This window comes from Orycteropus afer, unplaced genomic scaffold, assembly GCF_000298275.1.
Source record: "Orycteropus afer afer isolate SDZICR_OR568_19922 unplaced genomic scaffold, OryAfe1.0 scaffold00136, whole genome shotgun sequence".
Lineage (NCBI taxonomy): Eukaryota > Metazoa > Chordata > Mammalia > Tubulidentata > Orycteropodidae > Orycteropus > Orycteropus afer.
In genome coordinates, this window is record NW_006921723.1 from 864,478 (window position 1) to 885,338 (window position 20,861).

At 46.4% G+C, this 20,861-nt stretch overlaps 1 protein-coding gene across 1 annotated transcript in view; it reads left to right on the plus strand.

Moving 5' to 3' along the window:
* Positions 1-432: 432 nt before the first annotated feature.
* The window catches only part of NWD1 (NACHT and WD repeat domain containing 1), a 117,203-nt gene continuing 96,774 nt past the window's right edge, over positions 433-20,861 (plus strand). The window contains 5 exon segments of the mRNA XM_007945452.1: positions 433-555; positions 5,587-5,632; positions 5,635-5,672; positions 9,628-9,744; positions 16,922-17,219. Of these exon segments, the coding sequence (XP_007943643.1) occupies positions 433-555; positions 5,587-5,632; positions 5,635-5,672; positions 9,628-9,744; positions 16,922-17,219 (622 nt within the window).

The window sequence follows — 20,861 nt, forward strand, 5'->3', positions numbered from 1 at the left end:
CCCCACAGCCTCCCCTCTGCACACCTGGGCCCAGCTCGACTTACTCGGAGGCCCCAGGGGACCCAGGTGTTGGAGAGGTTGGCTGGTCCCTGGGTCCCAACGCCCAGCACCAGGAAACCACAGTTGCTGTGGCGACCGCTGAGCTCCGAGGTTGAGGAGATGCTTGGTTGAGGGGGAGAATGCTCCAGATCCTGTGGAAGCCGCATCCAGGGCCTCGATGTGGAGGCCACTGCCCACTGTCGCCTCATTAGCACTTGCAGACTGAGGCAAGCTGTGTGCAGCAGGAGGCCTGGAATGACAAGAGCTGTGGGTCACCACGAGGGTCCCAGAAAGTAACATAGGACCCTCACTCTAGATGGCCCTGCCCAGCTGGCCTTCCAGGAGTGCGTGAGGTCTCTGAGGTGGGGAAAGATCCTCCAAGTGGGTGGCACCATGAGCGTGGGCCCTCTCAGCCCGGGCACCCGCCGGCGACTCCTCCAGGGCCAGCCAGGCCGCCTCCCAGCACCACTGTCCAGCGGCGTGGCCATCTTCATCAGCTCCACAGTCTCGGGTAAGGTGGGCGCAGGGCTGGGGTCTTGGAGCCAAGCAGACTCTCTCGGGGTGCCAGGGCCATGAGCAGGGCCCAGGGGGGCTCTGGGAGACTGGACATGAACACAGTTCAGCCAGTGACCCACTTGGGGTACGGTGTGGTGGGACCCTCTGGCACCTCCGTTTTCTCCCAGATAAGCCAGGCTGAGTCCAAACCCGATGGAGGTGCTGGTGGTGCTAAATGACAATTACAACTAATATTATGATGAACGCATGTCACAGACATCAAATGCACCCCCCCAACTTCATCTTCTACAATCCTCCCCTTACCCACTCTCTGGGACCACACCAGCCTATGGCAGGTCCTGAAACCCATGAAGCCCCAGACCTCATTCAGGACTCTTGACCACAGAGTTTTCTCTCCTTCCTCTTTCCACTCTCTGGGGCCTCTGCTTAAACAGCCCCACTCTACCCCCCAATACAAAGAAGTCTCTGTTATCCTCCAGCATAGCCTACATATGTTTCTTTTTCTTCACAAAAAATCTTTTTTTTTTAATTAAAAATATATGTAGCAAAATGTGCCAAATCAACATTTTTTATGCCCAATTCAGTGACATTAATTACGTTCATCAAGTTGTACGACCATCACACTCTCCATTTCCTGAGTATTCTACCACCATGAACAGGAGCTTGCTCCCTAAGTTAAAACTCCCCCCTCACCTTCCCTCTTACTCTGGTGACCATTAATAAGGTTTAGTGTCTATATGTTTGCTTATTTCATATAAATGGGATCATACAGTATTTGTCTTTCTGTGTCTGGCTTCTTTCACTCAGCATGATGTTTTCAAGATTCATTCATGCTGCCTTAAGGATGGCAATTCCTTACAAAGTTGGAAGTAGAAATACCATTTGATCCAGCAATCCCATTACTAGGTATATATCCTAGGGAAGTGAGAGCCAGGGCAAGAACAGACATATGCACACCCATGTTCATTGCAGCACTATTCACAATAGCAAAGAGATGGAAAAAACCTATGTGCCCATCAACAGAAGAGTGGATAACCAAACTCTGGTACATTCACACGATGGAATACTGTGCAACACTAAAGAATAATGTACTGTCTGCAAAACACCGCATAATGTGGATGAAGTTGAGGACATTATGCTGAGTGAAATAAGTCAATCACAGAAGGACAAATATAGTATTAGTTCATTATTGTAAAAAAAAGTCAAGGAAAGGTTTATATAGGGAAGGAAATTTTCTTTGTTGGTTACCAGGAGTGGGAGGGGAGAGAAGGGAACACTGCAAATAAATAAATAAATAAATAAATAAAATAAGCACCGATCCATGTCACTTTAGTTTTGTGTACTTCACTGTACATAAATTATATTTCAACTATATATATATATATATATATATATATATATATATATATTTTAAAGATTCATTCATGTTGCTTCATTTCTTTTTATGGCTGAGTAATATTACATTGTTTGAATGCAGCATTTTGTTTATCCATTCATCTGCTGATGGATGCGTGGGTTGTTTCCAACTTCTGGCTTTTGTGAATAGTGGGGCTCTGAACATGGTGTACAAGGAGCTCTGGTGGTGCAGTGCCTAAGGCATTTGACTGCTAACCAGAAGGTCGGTGGTTCAAACCCACCAGCCACTCTGAGGAAGGAAGACTTGCAATCTACTTCTGTAAAGATTTACCACCTTTGAAACCCAATGGGGGTCACTATGAGTCAGAATCAACTCAATGACAGGGAGGTTTTTTGTTTTTTTTTTTTTAAACATGGTGTATAAGCTTCATACCCAAGCGTCTTTAACAACACTTTCCGTAAGCCATAATTACCTGAAGTGTTTGTGTACCTATTTAATGCCTGGCTCTGCCAACCAACATGTAAATTCCTTGAGGGAAAAGCCTACATAGAATGGTATGCTGGCAAATATTTAATAATCACCACTCCAAAAATATAGGAGAAGCCCTACAACACTTGATTTGTACCATCTGCCAATTTCTGTGGTGTAAATATTCCCACTTGTTCAGTTTCAAGCTGACAATGTTACCTTGCTGAGCCTAGAGTTGGACACAGTGTCAACGCTCTCTCTCCATATATGTACGTATATATACATATGTGTGCGTGTGTGTGTATGTATACCCAGTGCCATTGAGTTGGTTCAACTCATAGCAGCCCCTCCTTGGGTTTCTGAGGCAGTATATCTTCTACAGAAGTAGATTGCCCAATATTCCTTCCGAGGAGTGGATGGTGGGTTTGAACTGCCAGCCTTCTGGATATATAATGTTTTGATCGTACAGAATCAAGAGTTGTGAATAATTTGTCAAATGTAGTAAGATAATTTGGAAGTGGTGAGCTGGGAATACTTGTAGCCTCCGTGTCTTAGTTCTCTGGTGCTGCTACAACAGAAACACCACAAGTGGGTGACTTTAATGAACAGAAATTTATTTTCTCACAGTCCAGGAGGCTAGAAGTCCAATTCCAGGCAACGGCTCTGGGGGAGGGCTCTGTCTCTGCTCTAGAGGAAGATCTGTCTCTCAGCTTCTGCAGCCCTGGCGTTCCTCGGGGTCTTGGCAACCCTCCGATATGTTTTTGTCTTCCCCAGTTTGTGTCTGTGCTGCTCCTTATAAGTCACAAGTGATTAGGTTTAGGATCCACTGTATACTGATAGGGTCCATTTACATAACAAAGAAAACCCTAGTCCCAAATGGGATCACATCCATAGATGTCATAATTGTGAGAATTCCAACACATATTTTTTTGGGGGGCACAATTCAATCTATCACACTCTGCTTTATAAGTGTATGTAATATTAATTTTAATAATACCTGTGTTTGCCATTGGCTCACAAAATTCCTAGAAATTTGGCAATCAAATTTGATCGAGCCAAGATGAGGCAGCACTAAAATGCAACGCCATTGACATATGTCCTATTTGCTGTTGGGTCCCCATTGCTTAGCAAGGATCTGGGGTGACTGCCTGATGAATATTTACAGGAAAATGTAAACAGCCTGTGATGTTCATGAGGCAGGTATGATCGCAGCACATTCCAAAGGAGAAAAATGAGGCTTGGGGAAGAGGAAGAGGAGGAGACAGAGCCAAGACAGGTGTCCAGGCCAACACCTGTGCCAGGGAGGGCAACACTTCTGCACTGGTGGCTTTGGGGCGCTCTGACACTTTCTGCCATGGACATTAAAGTGACCTCCCGCTGGCTACGTGCAGGATACAGAAGCTTTTCCAACACTTGCACTGCACCATGTGCTTTAACTGGCAATAGTCAATGATTTGGAGTCCCCAAGTGGTGCAAAGGGTTAGGCATTTGACTGCTGGCTGAAAGGTCGGAGGTTCAAACCCTCCCAGAGGTACCTTGGAAGAAAAGGCTGATGATCTGCTCCTGAAAAGTCACAGCATTGAAAACCCTATGGAGGGAAGTTCTATTCTGCACACATGGCAAAACCAACTCATCAGCAACTAGAAATGACCAATAACACTCAGTGATTCAGCCAACATTCACGGAGAGCCTGGGTCCTACAAATCCAGCAGTGACCCGGACAAGCCGAGGGCCTTGACTTCAGGGTGCTTACAGTTCCTGCAAAGTTGAGGCATAGCCCTTGTTTGGCAGAGGGGGAAACTGAGACACCTGCCACACAGTGAAGTCAGAGGTAGAGAAGGTCTTGGAATTCAGGTTTACCTTGGGGAGGGCTGTCAGATTTAGCCAAAATATGAACAATGAAAGCCAAACAAAAACAAAAACCTTCCACAAAACCAGGGTGCCCACTTAATTTTGCATTTCAATTAAATAATGAGTAATTAGAGTTTTCAAGGCTGTAATTTTTATAGAAACCTACTGCCACATCTTTCTTCTGAGGAATGGCTGGTGAGTTCGAATTACAACCAAACCAAACTCATTGCCGTTGAGCCAGATCTGACTCATAGCGACCCCTCCTTGGGTTTCTGAGGTGGTATCACCACGGAAGTAGATTGCCCCATTTTCCTTCCGAGGAGTGTCTGGTGGGTTTGAACCACCAGTCTTCTGGTTAGCAGCCAAATGCCTTAGGCACTATACCACCAGAGCTCCTAAGTATGTTCCAAATATTGCCCAGGTTGGGACATACTAGTGCTACAAATTATTAATGTTTATCTGAGATGCAAACTTATCCAACTATTGCATGGATTGGGACATAGTAATACTAAACATTTATCTGAAATGTAAATATAAGAGAAAGACATCTTGCCTGGTAAAATAGAAGGTCAGAGAAAAAGAAGAAGACCCTCACGGAGATGGATGGACACAGTGGCTGCAACAGTGGGCTCAAGCACAGCAAGGGTTGTGAGGATGGCGCAGGACCAGGCAGGGTTTCACTCCGCTGTACACAGGGTTGCTGTGAGTCAGAACTGACTCAAGGGCACCAAACAAGCTGGAAACTTACCCAAGTACTGCAGAGAAAGGGACACATTTACGTTTAAAAGATAGTTGTTTCTCTGAAATGCATGTTTACCTGGGTCTATCTGAAATACAAACTTACCTAAAAACTGTGTGCATTGGGACACATTTATGCTAAAAAATATGACTTGAGATGTAAATATAACTTAGGTTAGCTGAAATGCAAACTTATCTAAATTTATTACACAGACTATGAGATACCTGTGCTGCTAAAAGTTATTTGTTTTTATCTGAAATGTAAGTGTATCAAAATATAACATGGGCTGGAATATATTTATACTAAAAAATTATTGTTTATCTGAATGTAAATGTAACTGAGCACCGAGTATTTATCTGGCAGCCCTAGCCTAGTATAGCCCACCACTCAGGTCTGCCCAGGACTAACGAGTTTCCTGGGATGCAGGATTTTCAGGCTAACATTGGGAAAGTCTCAGGCAAACCAGGACAGTTGGTGTCCCCCAACTCTTCGTGTCTTTGGATTCACTGTCAAGACCCCAGACTTGGTGAAGGTGAAGGAGGCTAAAAACAGAGCCACCAGCAGGGGACGAGTTCTGTATTCTTCAGCCTAACAGCTTGGGTGACGTTCCTTGCAGATATGGACGCGGAGAGGGAAGCTCTGCAAAACTCCGCCTACCCCGAAGTACAAACCTTCTGTCGGAAGCACGGCCTGACATTTGAGGTAAGCATCTGCGTATTCCTGCCTGCTTCAGTTTCCCCTGCCTTAAAATGCAAGCAAGGAGCCCTAGTAGCATAATAATTAAATGCTCAGCTGTTAATGGAAAGGTTGGTGGTTCGAACCTACCCAGTGACTCTGCAGAAAGGCCTGGCAATCTGCTTTTACAAAGATTACAACCAAGAAAACCATAGGAAGCCATTCAATTCTGCCACATGGGTCACCATGAGTCAAAATCTACTTGCCACCACCCAACAAAAAAATAGCAACAAAATGCAAGTAGGTGATAGGCAGGGCCAGCCTCATGGGTATGTACGCCCCATGTCCAGTTTAATGCTCTACTCTCTCTGTCTTGAAATTTGTAATGATTTTTGAACAAGGGCCTGCACTTTCTGTTTGTTCTTGCAGTTGTTGTTGTTGTTAGTGGCCATCAAGTCGGCCCCCGACTCATGGCGATGCCACATTCAATGGAACAAAAAGCTACCCAGTGCTGCACCATTCCCATAATTGATTGTGATAGGACCATTAGGATCCATAGAGTTTTTATTGGCTGATTTTTTAGAAGTTGACTGCCAGGCCTTTCCTCCTAGTCTATCTTAGTCTGGAAGCTCTGTGAAACCTTTTCAGCATCCTGGCAACATGCAAGCCTCCAGTGACAGAAGGGTGGTGGCTGGGCATGGGGTGCACCGGCTGGGAATCAAACCCGGGGTCTCCTGCATGGGAGACGAGAATTTTACCGCTGAGCCACCACTGCCCTCCTTAGTTCCCAGGGGCGGATTACCCAGGAAGCAAGGTAAGCACAAGCTTACTTGTGCTTATTTACTAATCTGTAGTGAACGCTTCCACATAGGTTTTACCACATCTTTGATGCTAGCTACTAGTATCACAGCAGCACGAAAGCCATAGCAGTCCACACACTGCTGATGGGTGGTGGCCCTGATCAGGAGACATAACTCAGTTGCAGAAGCCCTAAAAAGGAACGAGTTCCCTGGATGGCGCAAATAATGGTTAAGTCCTCGGCTACTAACCAAAAGGTTGGTGGTTTGAACCTACCCAGAAGCACTCTGCTTCCATAAAGAGCACAGCCGAGTAAACCTTATGGGGCCCGGTTCTACTCTGACACACATGGACTCTCCATGAGTCAAGGTCAACTCAATAGCAACTGTTGTTGTTATGTGCCATCGAGTGGGACCCAACTCATAGCGACCCCTCCTTGGGTTTCTGAGGCAGTATCTCTATGGAAGTAGATTTCCCCATCTTCCTTCCGTGGAGTGGGTGGTTTTTTTTTTAAAGGGGAAGTATACACCATGGAAACTAATAAAATGTTGCCACATTCTCTCTTTCACATCCACTTGGTGCTAGAGGCAGCGATATTATAAACTTCATTACTGTGTGGAAGGGTCAGAAGCCTGTTGCCTAAGGCTGGGCTCTGGCCCTTCTTCCTTCTCTGAAGTCACAACTGGTTGTCCTTCCCTTTTCTTCCTCCAGACACATTCAGTACTATCACCCTTTTGTCCTGTATGTGGTTTAGGAATGTATGTATCTTTTTCTCTGGGCTGAAGAATTTAGGGAGGCAGGGGCCGTTCTGAGTCCTCTTTGTCTCCCCTTCACCTCAACCTTCCACGGGGTCAGCTTAGCTTCCTTGAATCAGGCCATTCTGCTGAGTCCTCTCTCCAGCCAGCAGGCAGAAATGGACTTCAAGTGTGCGGTTGCCAAAGAAACGTTCTCAGTCCACTCTCAGCCAAACGAAACACTCCCCTTTGCAAAGACAGCTCTGGGAACAAGTGTGGACATGTCCTCACATTAAAAGGAATAGTTTGAAAACAGTCAAGTTCCTTTAAAAAAAAAAAAGTTCAGAATTTTGTTTTTAGATAAACTTTTTATTTGGGAATCATTTTAGATTTACAGAAAAGTTGTACAAATAGTATAGAGAGTTCCATATACTGACCCCCAGCTTCCTTTAACGTGAACATCTGAGATGACCTGAGCACACTACCTTGGTCACAACTAAGAAACTAACACTGGTACGTTACTATTTGGGGTCCCTGGGTGGCATAAATGGTTAAATGCTCATCTATCACTGAAAGGTTGATGGTTCGGGCCCACCCAGAGGCACTGTGGAAGAAAGGCTTGGCAACCTGCTTCCAAAAGATCATAGCCATGAAAATCCTGTGGGGTACAACTGTACTCTGCACACAAGGGGCTTCCAGGACTTGGAGTCAACTGAAAACAACACCAACAACATTATGACTACTTAGCAAAAAAAATTTGGGGGTATAAAATGGTAGTAAAAGGCACTCTGGTAGTGTAGTGGATAAGGGACTTGACTCCTAACTGGAAGGTCAGCGGTTCAAACCCACCAGTTGCTCTGCAGAAGTAGACTGGGTGATCTTGTTCAGTAAAGATTTACAGCCTCGGAAACTCAATGGGGGTCACTATGAGCTGGAAATGACTCAATGGCAGTGAGTTTGGTTTTTTTGGTAGCAATGGTGGTAAGGGTGGGGTCAGAACTTATCTATCTAACCTCAGGGGAGGGTAATGTGAATCAAGAGCAGCCCAAGGTTGATCCCTATGAGGTAGAAGTCAGACATACCTCCATTATCCAACTTTTTCACCAATTCCTACTGCAGCCATCCCACCAGCAGCACACTCTACTTCCCTGCTGGGTTTAATAATCCATTGCAATGGCCACACAGAACTCACAGACCATACTTACAGTTAAGTCGTTTATTAAGGAAGCAACAGGGTACGATTTTGGATTAGGAAGATGAAGGGAAAGTCTGGGAGGCTCCCCTGAAGAGGGGAGCATATCCCTCCCCTCTTCAATGCAGGACAGCTTTCTCAGCTCCTCCCGGCTGTGTGAGCAAGCAGGCCCTCTCTGCCACACAGGCCCCCTCATGGCCTCTTGGCTCTCTCAGGAGGTGGCTCCTCTCGACCCCCTCAGGACAGGCTTCTCTTGGCCCTGCCCTCTGTCACTCCTGACTCGGCCACAGGGCCCCTTCTGGGTCTGTTGCTGTCTTCGGTGTTAGAGCCCTTGACGTATGTCACAGCTCTTTTAGGAGGTTCCTGGCCTCCTCACTCTCTGCTGCTTCTCTCTTCTTTCTTCCTTCGGGTTCTGTCTGCTTCCTGTCTGCAAAAGCTCTGTGGAGGTTGGCTGCCTATGTACACAAACTCCTCATCAATTTCAAGGCATGGCGTCCACCAGGGCAATGAACTGACCAGTCCCCTCATGGTAGGCCACAGACACTTCATTTCTACAGTAGGCTATAGTAACTTCATTTGCAGAGCCCATAGTCACTTCATTTGCGTAGTCCCTTGACAGGTGCCTACCAATCACAGGGTGGTCCAGGGCCAGACAAAAAGTATCAATCTACAAGTTGTTTACAAGTTACTCAAGAAATGTCAGTCAACCTGGACCAAAGTAACAAAGCATCTGGGGTCGAGTTCTAGAGCAAAATAGGTCCTCAGAACCTAGGTCTCTCAAGCTGTTTTTCCAAAAGGTGATGTAAAGGAACTCATTTCGCCACAGCAGGGTATGTTATTATTAACTAAACTCTAAACGTTATTATGCCTATTTCACCAGTTTTTCCATGCATGTCCTCTTTCTGGTCCAGGACCCCACCCAGGACATCCTGTAGTATTTAGTCAACCCATCTCCCTGGTTCCCTCTCATCTGCTGATGGTCCTTTAGTCTTTCCTGTGGGTCACAACCTTGGCTGTCATGAAGAAGAGCGGCCAGGGGTCCTGCAGGATGACCACCAGTCTATGTTCACTTAATGTTTTTTTTCATGATTACACTGGGGTTATAGGGTTTGGTCAAGTTCTTTCAATCTAGACATCCCTCTTTTAGGAGAGATTGTCAAAAGGTGTTGAAACAAACATTATGCTTTAGTCAAAGAGCATTGAAAACGACCACCTGTAATTCCACCTCCCTGATAAAACCACGACTTGTAATCCCCAGATTGTTGATCTGAGGTGGGGTATTCAAAACACGGAGGCCACTGACCAGATCACCACGGAACTCTGCTTGGAGGAGATCGACCGATGTCGGAAAGCATCGATTGGGCCAGCTTTTGTGGTGAGTTTCACCGGAGGGGTAGATTAGCTCTGAAGAAAGGACGTGGGGGTGGCATCTTCTGACCTCCTTTAACTTCATGAGGGAGAGACAGAATCGCCATCAGCAGCCCAAGGCTTACTCCTGTGAGTCCACACATGCCTCCATCCTCCAGCCTTTTTTTCTTTTTTTATGTTTTATTTCTATTTATTTATTTATTCATTCATTCATTTTATTGTGATTTGGGTGAAGATTTACAGAGCAAATTTACTTTCCATACAGCAGTTCACATATACTTTGTCTCATGTCATTGACCAAAATTTACAGTGCAGCAGCTCCCCTCCCACTTCCTCCCCATAGTTACCTCTTCCCTGTGTCCATCCCTCCATGAACTCCTGCCCCCTGAGCTGTCTCCCTGTGCATAAGCAGCCCTTCTTTCTCCCATGATTGTTCTCTCCAAGGAGAGTATCTACTTGAGGTAAATGTTCAACTCACATGCCTATCTTTGGTTTGGCTGGAAACCACAGGTGTGAGTTTAATTCCAAACCTGAAGGGCAGCTAGGGGCCATACTCTCAGTGGTTCCACCAGGCTCTATCAGACCAGCAAACCTGGTCCACCCCCTTTTTTTTCTCCAAATGATTTTGAGTTCTGTTCCACATTGTTCTCCCTCTCTATCAAGGATCTCCTACACAGATCCTCTTCCAAGTGGATGACAGTGGTAGCCAGGCACTATCTAGTTCTTCTGGTCCTCCAGCCTTTTTACCAATTCTGACAGCAACTGTCTCTCTTACAGCACTCACTTGTTCTCTGCTGGATAAGTCATCGGAATGGCCACACAGAACTCACAGACAATACTCATGGTTAGGGAGGTAACAGGCTACAACTCAGGTTCAGGAATGCCCTCAGGATACAATTCTTCAGTCAGGACAGTCTCCCCTCAGCCATGCCATCAGGCATGCCTCTCTGGTCCTTGGCCTTGGGGCCTGGCTCTGCCCTGTTCTGGCAAGTGTTACAAAGCTCTTTTAGCTCTGTCAACAGGTGGACCCCACTCTGCCACCAAACCTTCTACCCAAAGGCACTCAGCTTTGTTGCTCTGTGGGCTGGCAAGCCTGCTGCTCCAGCTTGTGCCTCTTGGTTCCACTGCTGCTGTCTCTTAACGAGGTGGTTTGTCAAGGAGGTTCACCCCAGGGATCCTGGGTCCAAGGGTGTGTTCCACTCCACCTCTGGCTCTTCTCTATTGATGGCAGTGAGATCCCCTTTTCTGTCTCTAGGAAGATACAGTTTAAGCCTAGCAGAATGACAAAACTAACCAATCCCCACATTAGAGTTCCATTCACATTATTTGCATGGTCCACAAGGATGCCATGTACCTTATTTACATTACTCACAAGCTATCCAATCCCTTTGGTAGGTCTCAAGCACCTTACATTTGCATAGTTCCACGCAGTAATCTGGTGGAGTCATGAAGTCTGGCTAGAAAAGCCATACCAAATAATTCACTGCACCACAAGCTCTTATTTCTCGTTTCCATCACCAGTGGACCACTGGAGGGAAGTGGATGGCATTTTTGCTATTATACCCTTCCCTTGTAGCTTGACCCTGGCAGACATCACTAATTGATCACAGCACTCATTTCCTGCACAGCTAGCTGGGGTCTAGTCATTAGCAATCTATTAGAAGCAGAACATAAGCTGGAGAGTAGAATGTTGAAGCTGGAAGGGATCTTAGACCATCTCCTAGTTCCTCTACCCATTCACTTTGGGATCCTAGAAAGCCAGAGAGGAAGTGAAAGCCCACAGAGTCTTGGAAGTTTTTCTTCCATGTGCCCACGGTGTCACTAGCAGGCTTTGGGCCCTGTATGAAAATTGCTTCGGGGACATACTTCTACCCATCCTGTTGCTGTTGTCGGGTGCTGTGAAGTTGTTTCCAACTCATCGCAACTCATGTGATAGAGTAGAACTGTCTCATAGGGTTCTCTTGCCTGTGATCTTTGCTGAAGCATATTGTCAGATCTTTTTTTCATGGAGCTGCTGGGTGTGTTTGAACTGCCAGACTTTCAGTTAGCAGCCAAGTGCTCAACAACTTGTACCACCAGGGCTCCTTTCCTCCCATCCTAAACCAAAACTGAACTCACTGCCATTGAGTCAATTTGATTCATAGAGACCCCTCCCTGGGTTTCTGAGGCAGTATCTCTACGGAAGTAGATTGCCCAATCTTCCTACTGAGGAGTGGCTGGTGGGTTTGAACTGCCAGCCTTCTGGTTAGCAGTCAAATGCCTTAGGCACTGTGCCACCAGAGCCCCCATCCTAGGCAGGGGCAATTTTTTTTTTTACATTACAGAGTCTACTCTCTTCCTCTCCTAACTCTACCCTCTTTGTCCCCAAAGCAACCCATACCCCACAACTATTTGTCTATTATCATTGAGTGATATTTCAGATTCTTGATTTATTACACCACTAAATTCCAAAGACATCCAAGAACTATGGTATTTTGACTTATGAATCCTAGAGCAGGGGTCAGCAAACTACAGCTCCTGGGGCAAATCCATCCCCAACTTATTTTTGAATAAAGCTTTATTGGCACATGGCACGTCCATCCATGCACTATCATCTGTGGCTGCTTTCAAGCTACCACAGCAGAGCTGAGTAGTTGGGACAGAAATGGTCTGGCCCACAAGGCTGAAATATTTACTATCTGGACCTTGACTGAAAGTTTGATGACCTCTGTCCTAGAGTATGTTGTTGTTGCTATTCTTGTGTGCCATGGGGCCGATTTCGACTCATAGTGACCCTGTGTGACAGAGTAAAACTGCCCCATAAGATTTTCTAGACTTTATGGGATCAGATCACCAGGTCTTTCTTCCATGTCGTTGCTGGGTGGGTTAGAATCACCAACCTTTTAGTTTGTAGCAGAGTACTTAACCAGCTAGGAGCTCTGGTAGCGTAGTGCCTAGGGCACTTGATTGATAACCAGAAGGCTGGCGGTTCAAACCCACCAGCCACTCCTTGGAAGGAAGGTTGGGCAATCTACTTCCATAGTGATACTGCCTCGGAAACCCAAGGAGGGGTTGCTATGAGTCGGGTCCGACTCCACGGCACAAAACAACAAGAACAACTTAACCAGTGTCCACCAAGCCTCCTTGTCTAGAGTATAAAGAGGAGAAAAATAAGATGTATTAGCTCAACACACCTTCATCACAAAGAAGCTGTGAACAGCTCCAAGGGGAAGAAAAAAGCCCCTGAAACCTCACCATGAGATGGCGGGGAGGGTGTTCACTGCCATAAAAGTGGCTGTTCTTAGATCCATGTTACCCACTATGGTCTCACCAGCCACATGTGGGTGTTGACATTTAAATTTATTACAATGAAATGGAATTTAAAATTTAGTTCAGTTGCACTACCCACAACGCAGAGGCTCAGTCAACCCATGGGGCTTATGGCCACTGTACTGGACAGTGCAGATTACAACACTTCCAGCGTGGTAGAAAGGTCCATTGAACGGCACTGCCTTAGACACTAAGCCAGTTGTCATGAAGTCAGTGCTGACTCGTGGCTCTATGGATACCAAGTGAAACTGAGTGCCATAAGATTTTCAGTGGCTGATGTTTTAGAAGCTGATAGCCAGCCTTTCTTCTGAGGTATCCCTGGGAGGACTCAAACCTCCAAACTTTTGTTTAGCAGCTGAATGTGTAAACCATTTGCACCACCAGGGCCTCTGCCTTAGAGATTCTAAAGCCATTGCTGTCTAGTTAATTCCAACTCATCTCAGGGAGACCCTATAGGACAGGGTAGAACTGTGCCATGGGGTTTCCAAGGCTATGATCTTTACAGAAGCAGATTGTCACATCTTTCTCCTGTGGAGTGGCTGGTGGGCTTGAACCACTGACCTTTTGGTTAGCAGCCAAGCATTTAACCTCTGCACCACCAGGGTTAGAGACTAGGCCTCAGAGCCTGTGTGGTGCAAATGATTACTGCTTAACTGCTAACATAAACGTTGGACGTTCGAACCCACCCAAGGGCACCATGGAAGAGAGCCCTGGGCATCTGCTTCTGTAAAGATCACAGCCAAGAAAACTCTATGGAACAGTTCTACTCTGTAACACATGGGGTTGCCATGAGATAGAATAGATTTGATGGTAACAGGTTCTAAAGAAATTAAGACACAGGAAGAGATGATGATAAACTCTATTATGTAGTATCTTATGTACCTAATATACTATGTGAGTCTGTGTTTTAATTCTTTTGCTCTATCCTTCTCTCTTCATGTTGGAGCCACTCTGTTTACATTACTGTTCTGGTTACCTAGTGCCACTCTGACAAGAATATACCACAAATAGGATGGCTTAAACAAACAGGAGTTTATTCTTACAATCTGGAGGCTTTAAGTCCAAGTTCAAGGTGCCAAGCTCTAGGGGCTGGGTGAAAGCCCCTCAACCTTGGGGTCCAGCTCTGCCTCCTGCTCCTGGCCCACTGAAGCTACAGGCTTTTCTTCACTCAGACAGCTGCTGGCTGCTGAGACTGACAAGCCCAAGGTTAACAAGTAACAAGGCACAGTCCCGATGTTACCAAACCATATGGCAGGCCATTAATTCAAGTCCATTGTAAGTCCTAAGGTGGGCAGAGCATGGCAGGCTGCTGAACAATGACACGGCTACATGCAGGGTTCAAGGTGCCATAAGCTAGAGACCATTCCCAAGGCTTCTCTTTATATACAGGAAGCAGACCACATCCCAAAGGTAGCTACTCAGCTGTTTGTGGGTAGATCCCACCATGGAGTTGATTGCCGGTATCATCATGGGGAATATCTACCACCAGCTGCCCAGCCACTCAACCAGGCCCAGCCAAGCTGACACACAAACATAACTACAACAATTACCATTGCTTTAAAATGTGTTCTAATCTTTGGAAGGCACTACAGCCCTTGTGTCTCTCCTTCCCAATTATTTCCCAGTCTTCTAATTTGATTTTCCAAATGAGTCTGATGATTATTTTGTTGTGTTTCAAAGGAAAAAAGAAAAACAGTCTTTTTTAAGGTTAAAAAAAAAGAGAGAAAAAGATAGAGGAGAAGAATAACTCCAGGAGGAATTTGATTTTGCAACACAAATACAAGGCAGTGAAAAGAACAGCATGGCTTCCAGGTCGCAGGGGGGCCGGAGAATGATCTCCAAGCTTCCCCCAGGCACGACCAGCTGGAGCTCTTGAGCGTCATTCCAAAATGGCTGCCTGGGTGAATCCCTGTGATCAGCTGACCTCTTTGCTTTTTTTTCTTTGCTATTTTTCCTGAGACCAGCCACTTCCCCCCATGGCCCAGGAGTCACAACATCATTGTCAGTAGCTTAGTTCTGGGGGACTTTCCCTGTAAACTCAAGTATGCTGGCTGCCTTGGAGAGGGATCTTTCAAGTAATAAGTCATTAGGCAGCCACAGCAGGAGACAGGTCCCCATGGTACTTCCTTTTAGAGACTCCGGGTCTCTTGGGCAACCAGCAGCTCCTGTGTCTCCAGAGCCCAGAAAGCTGTTCCTGGAGGTCCCCCCTTGTTCACTCTTCCTGTTTCTCATGCCTGGATACCGTAGATGGAAGCGTAATCAAGTACTGCTGTGTGGCTGGCTGGTTACCCCTTGTCCAACTTCCCCTCTTCTCCTCTGGAGACTCTTCCAGTGGAAAGGCCCCTGGAGAGCAGCGGCCTCTTCAACGCTCCCATCCTGGCAGATTACATTCATCCAGATTTTGCAGGTGTTCGCCCCTGGGATGTTCTGGAACAACCCAAAGAAAGGCAGGAGGGGTGATAACTTCCTTCTTATAATGAACAAAGTCAACACTTCAGTTTTGGTCTAACGTCCTGGGCCTCCTCTGGCTTTACTCTCTTGTGTCCCCCGTTGGACACTCTCTGAGTGTGTAGGGGCAGAAATAGGGCCTTCTTATGGCCCTTGGTGACATAAATGGTTTGCCCTCCACTACTAACCTAATGGGTGAGAGTTTGAACTTGGTCAGGGGTACAATGGAAGAAAGGTCTGGCTGTCTGCTTCTGTAAAGATCACAGCCAAGAAAACCCTATGGGGCTGTTACATTCTGTAACACATGGGGTCACTGTGAGTTGAAATCGATTCAATGGTAACAGCTTTTTTTTTTTTTTTTTTGGTAATGCTCTTAGCATTAAGACTAAAACCTTAGGGCCTTACAAAGTCTATAAAATCTTGCCCGTGGAAGTAGTCTTGTCCCCCTTCACTGCCCCCTCCTTGTTGGTGCTTCAGTCCCCGCTGTCATTTTTGAACTGGCCATGCTCTCTCCTACCCCAGGGCCTTTGCATGCACTGTTCCCCCTACCCAAGGCTCTCTGCCCAGTAAACCCCTTCTCAGGTCTTATTCCATGGTTCAGTCCTCATTTACTCAGAGGAGTACCCCTAATTCCCCCACCCCAAGTCTGCCCCACATAATTTATACTATGACAGTTATAGTCTTGCATTTGTACAATTCTCTAATTGATGTCTGACTCTCCCATTAGACTCCAGGGCCAGGGAGGTGAGGACCTGGACTGTCTCGGTCGTGGCTATCTCTTGAGCAGCTTGGTCTGGTATCTTTGGTGCAGGGCAGGGGCCCTTATTCAGCTGATCACAGGGAGTTCCCCAACTCGAAAGATCTGTGATGCTTGGTGCCCAGTGGAATTTAAAACTTACTTGTCTGGTGTCATATCTCCCAGGTACCTCTACACACAGGTGCGTTGCTAAGTCTCTGATGGCACTTCTTAATGTAATTGTTGCCGCAGCTCCAGGGTGTGGCTCTTTGCTAGGCGTCTTTGTTGTTGTTAGCTGTCGACTCATAGTGACCCCACACACAGGGAACAAAATGGCGTCTGGTCCCGCACCATCCCTACAGTTGGTTGTGGATTGGACCACTGTGATCCGTGAGGTTTTCACTGGCTGATTTTTGCAAGTCAATTGACAAGCCTTTCTTCCTAGTCCATCCTAGTCTGGAAGCTCTGCTGACATCTGGTCAACATCCTAATGCCATGTAGGCTTCCATTGACAGACAGGTGGTGGCCGCACATAAGGAACGCTGATGGAAACTGACCCTGACTCTCCCACGTGGAAGTCAGGGATCCTACAACTGAACCACTCTCAGATGTGTTTAGGCGGAAAAGGTGGAGGGAGGTTCACAGGCTGAATATCCAAGCCAAGACTTATACCTGTGTCCCTCTCTCCCAGGCCCTTGTAGGTGACCAGTACGGGCCCTGCCCAGTTCCTCCACTGATCGAGGAGAAGGAGTGGGAGGCACTGAGGGCCCAGCTGACAACCAGGCCACGTGAGCTGGAGCTGGTGGCACGCCGCTTCCGGAAGGACGAGAACGCTATTCCTCCTGCCTACGTGCTGCAGGGCACGGGCGCTGGGGAGACTCGCGGGCCCGAGGAGATCACCCTGACCTCTGCCCTTCGTGCTGGGGCCCAGGAAGCCTGGAGGCTGGGGCTCATTACCCAGAAGCAGTGGCATCGCTACCACTGGTCAGGTGAGGCCACAGGGAACCACTACTCAGGTGAGGCCAGGTAAGGTGAGGACAGGTTAGGCCAGGTTAGGCCAGGTGAGGGCAAGGGAACCTACTGGTCAGGTGAGGACAGGTAAAGCCAGGTAAGGGCTAGGGGACCCACTGGTTAGGTGATGACAGATGAAGCCAGGTGAGGGCAAGGGGATCCACTGGTCAGTTGAGAACATGTGAGGCCGCAGGGATCCTCCCAGGAGTCATTGTGAAATAGACCATATATTCAAAATATACATCCAGTGCTATCAAAATATCCCAGTCAGCATTTCGGGAAACCCCAAGCCACCCTACTTCCTGATCCTGCGGTTCTGAAAACATTATTTTACTCACCCAGGACAGCTGAGCCACATCCAGGCAGAAACTTGGTCTCTTGGACCCCCTTCTCCTCCCCTGATGGTTCCTTATTCCTTTCCCCAGGGAGACTTGTGGCATTGGGGCATGCTCTGGGGTGACCAGCCGACTGGGCTGCCTGGGAGGAAGAGTGGCCAGAATGTGGGGTTTTCAGTGATAAAACTGGGAAATTTCCCAGGCAAACCCTGCATTTGGCCCAACAGCCAGTGTCCTCAACTGGCTTAACCTATCCTCACTTGGTCTGTGGTCCTTGTGGCCTAGCCTGTCTTCACCTGAGCAGTGGTTCCTTTTGGCCTCACCTGCAAAGTCCTCCCCTCTGGCCACCTTTGTGTGTGAGGTGTCTAGTCATACTGCACCTGTCACTGAGGGAGAAACTGAGGCACAGAAAAGGGGCACTTGCCCACAGAGCAGAGTAGGGACTCGCACCTGTGGCTGACTCTGTGGCCCCTCCTCTTAGCTCCACCTCCCCCAGAGGAGCTCCCAACCCCATGGGGTCCTCTACCTAGAAACCTCTCTGTCCCCTCATCTCCCCTGCTGGGGCCAGTCCCTTATCTCTCACCTCGAGCCTCACACTTCACCCCTACTTTCTGCCACATGGGCTGCCAGAAAGGTCTTTTTAAAAGAGCAGTCCGACCAACTGTTTCCACCCTCCTGCTGCCAGAAGAGAAATAGGAATTTGCTATTGTTTATGGGTTATTAATGTCAATTTATGGATGATTAACTTGTTGATGCATAAACTCACTGTCATCGAGCCAGATCTGACTCATAGCAACCCCTCCTTGGGTTTCTGAGGCAATATCACTACAGAAGTAGATTGCCCAACTTTCCTTCCAAGGAGTGGCTGGTGGGTTTGAACCACCTGCCTTCTGGTTAGCAGTCAAATGCCTTAGGCACTATGCCACCAGAGCTCCCCGTTGATGCATATCACCAAAACATTAACTGTATTTCTTTATATTTTAGACGTAATAAATATATAAAATACATACTAAACCAGTTGCCATCTAGTCAATTCTGACTCCTGGTGGCCGGTATGTGTCAGAGCAGAACTGTGCTCTGGATGATTTTCAAGAACTCAACAGCAGTGGGTTTGTTTTTTTGTTGGATATTTAAGTAGGTTGCCAGGCCTTTCTTCTGTGGTACCTCTGGGTGGCTTTCAACCTCCAACACTTTGGCTGAGTGTGTTAACCATTTGCATCACCCGGGACTCTGAATTTATTTGTTGTTGTTAGGTGCCGTCAAGTTGGTTCTGACTCATGGTGACATGATGTACAACAGAATGAAGCATTGCCCGGTTCAGCCCCATCCTCACAATCGTTGCTATTGCAGTCCATTGTTGCAGCCACTGTGTCACTCCATCTCATTGAGGGTCTTCCTCTTTTTTGCTGACCCTCTACTTTACCAACCACGATGTCCTTCTCCAGGGACTGGTCCCTCTTGGTAACATGTCCTAAGCATGTGAGGCAAGGTCTCTCTCTCCTCCCTTCTAAGGAGCCTTCTGGCTGTACTTCCAAGGCAAATTTGTTTGTGCACCTAACAGTCCATGGCATATTCAATATTCTTCACCGACACTGCAATTCAAAGACATCAACTCTTCTTTGATCTTCCTTATTCATTGTCCAGCTTTTGCATGCATATGAAGTGATTGAAAATACCATGGCTTGGATCAGACATACCTTACTCTTCAAAGTGACGTCTTTGCTTTTTAACACTTTAAAGAGATATTTTACAACAGATTTACCCAATACAATACATCATTTGATTTCTTTCTCTTGTTTTCATTTTTTTATTGTGCTTTAGGTGCAGGTTGACAGAGCAGAGTTTGTTTTACAGTCAGTATTTCATGTACATTTGGCTCCACTCCCCAGTTACCATCCCCACCCCTACCCCAGTCTCCTCCCCTGTCATTTGATTTCTTGACTGGAGCTTCCATGGGCACTGATTATGGACCTGAGGAAAATGAAATCCTTGACAACTTCAATATATTCTCTATTCGTCACAGTGTTCCTTAATGGTCCAATTGTGAGGATTTTTGTTTTCTTTATGTAGAAGTATAATCCATACTGAAAGCTGTAGCCTTTGATCTTCATCAGTAAGTGCTTCAAGTCATCTTCACTTTCAGCAAGCAAGGTTGCAGCATCTGCATATCACAGTTGTTAATGACTCTTCCTCCAATCCTGATGCTGTGTTCCTCTTCATATAGTCCAGCTTCTTGTATTATTTGCATAGCACACGGATTGAATAAGTATGGTGAAAGGATACAACCCTGACACACACCCTTCCTGATTTTAAACCACGCAGTATCCCTTTGTTGTGTTTCAATGATTGCCTCTTGGTCTTTGCACAAGTTGCTCATGAGCACAATTAAGTGTTCTGGAATTCCCATTCTCCACAGTGTTACCTATAATTTGTTATGACTCATACAGTCGAATGCCTTTGCATAGTCAATAAAATACAGGTAAATATCTTTCTGAATTCATATTACCATCATATTCAACATATTGATTTATTTATTTAAATGGATGTGGTGATAAGTAGAAATCATTTCTATGTATATAATGCATATTAATTAATTGATATCAATTAATACAAAGCAACACATTCATTATATTTAAATAATTTTGTTAATATTACAAATGTAATGTTACATTATATAAAACCAAAACCAAACTCACTGCCTTTGAGTCAGTTCCAACTCATAATGACCCCCTTTGGGTTTCCAAGGCAGTAAATCTTTATGGAAGTAGATTGCCCAACCTTCTTTCCATGGAGTGGCTGGTGGGTTTGAACCGCCAACCTTCTGGTTAGCAGTCAAATGCCTTAGGCACTATGCCACCAGAGCTCCTTTACACACATATATATCAGGTATTTTGTAGAGCATCCCCCAACCTGGGATTGTCTGATGTTTGCTTGTGATTTGACTGGGGCTGTAGGTTTTGGGGAAGTAGACCCCAGAGGGGAGGTGCCCTCCTCCTATATCATGCCAGGGGTGTCTGATGGCCACATGACCTCCCCTTGTGTCATCGGGCAAGGGACCAATGATGTATTAACTTAGAATATACTGTTTATGTGAATAACAATAATGTTAATGGCTACTGTTTATTGAGCACCTACTATGTACACTTTTCCTTGTTACCCTCCCGAGAAGGACCGGGTCTCCGAGAGCAAGGTAAGCACGGGCGTAGCACAGAGTAGCAGGCCAGAAGAGCAGGAGAAAGGGGATAAAACTCAGGAAGCCAAAGAGAAGAGCAATCAGCCGAAGGG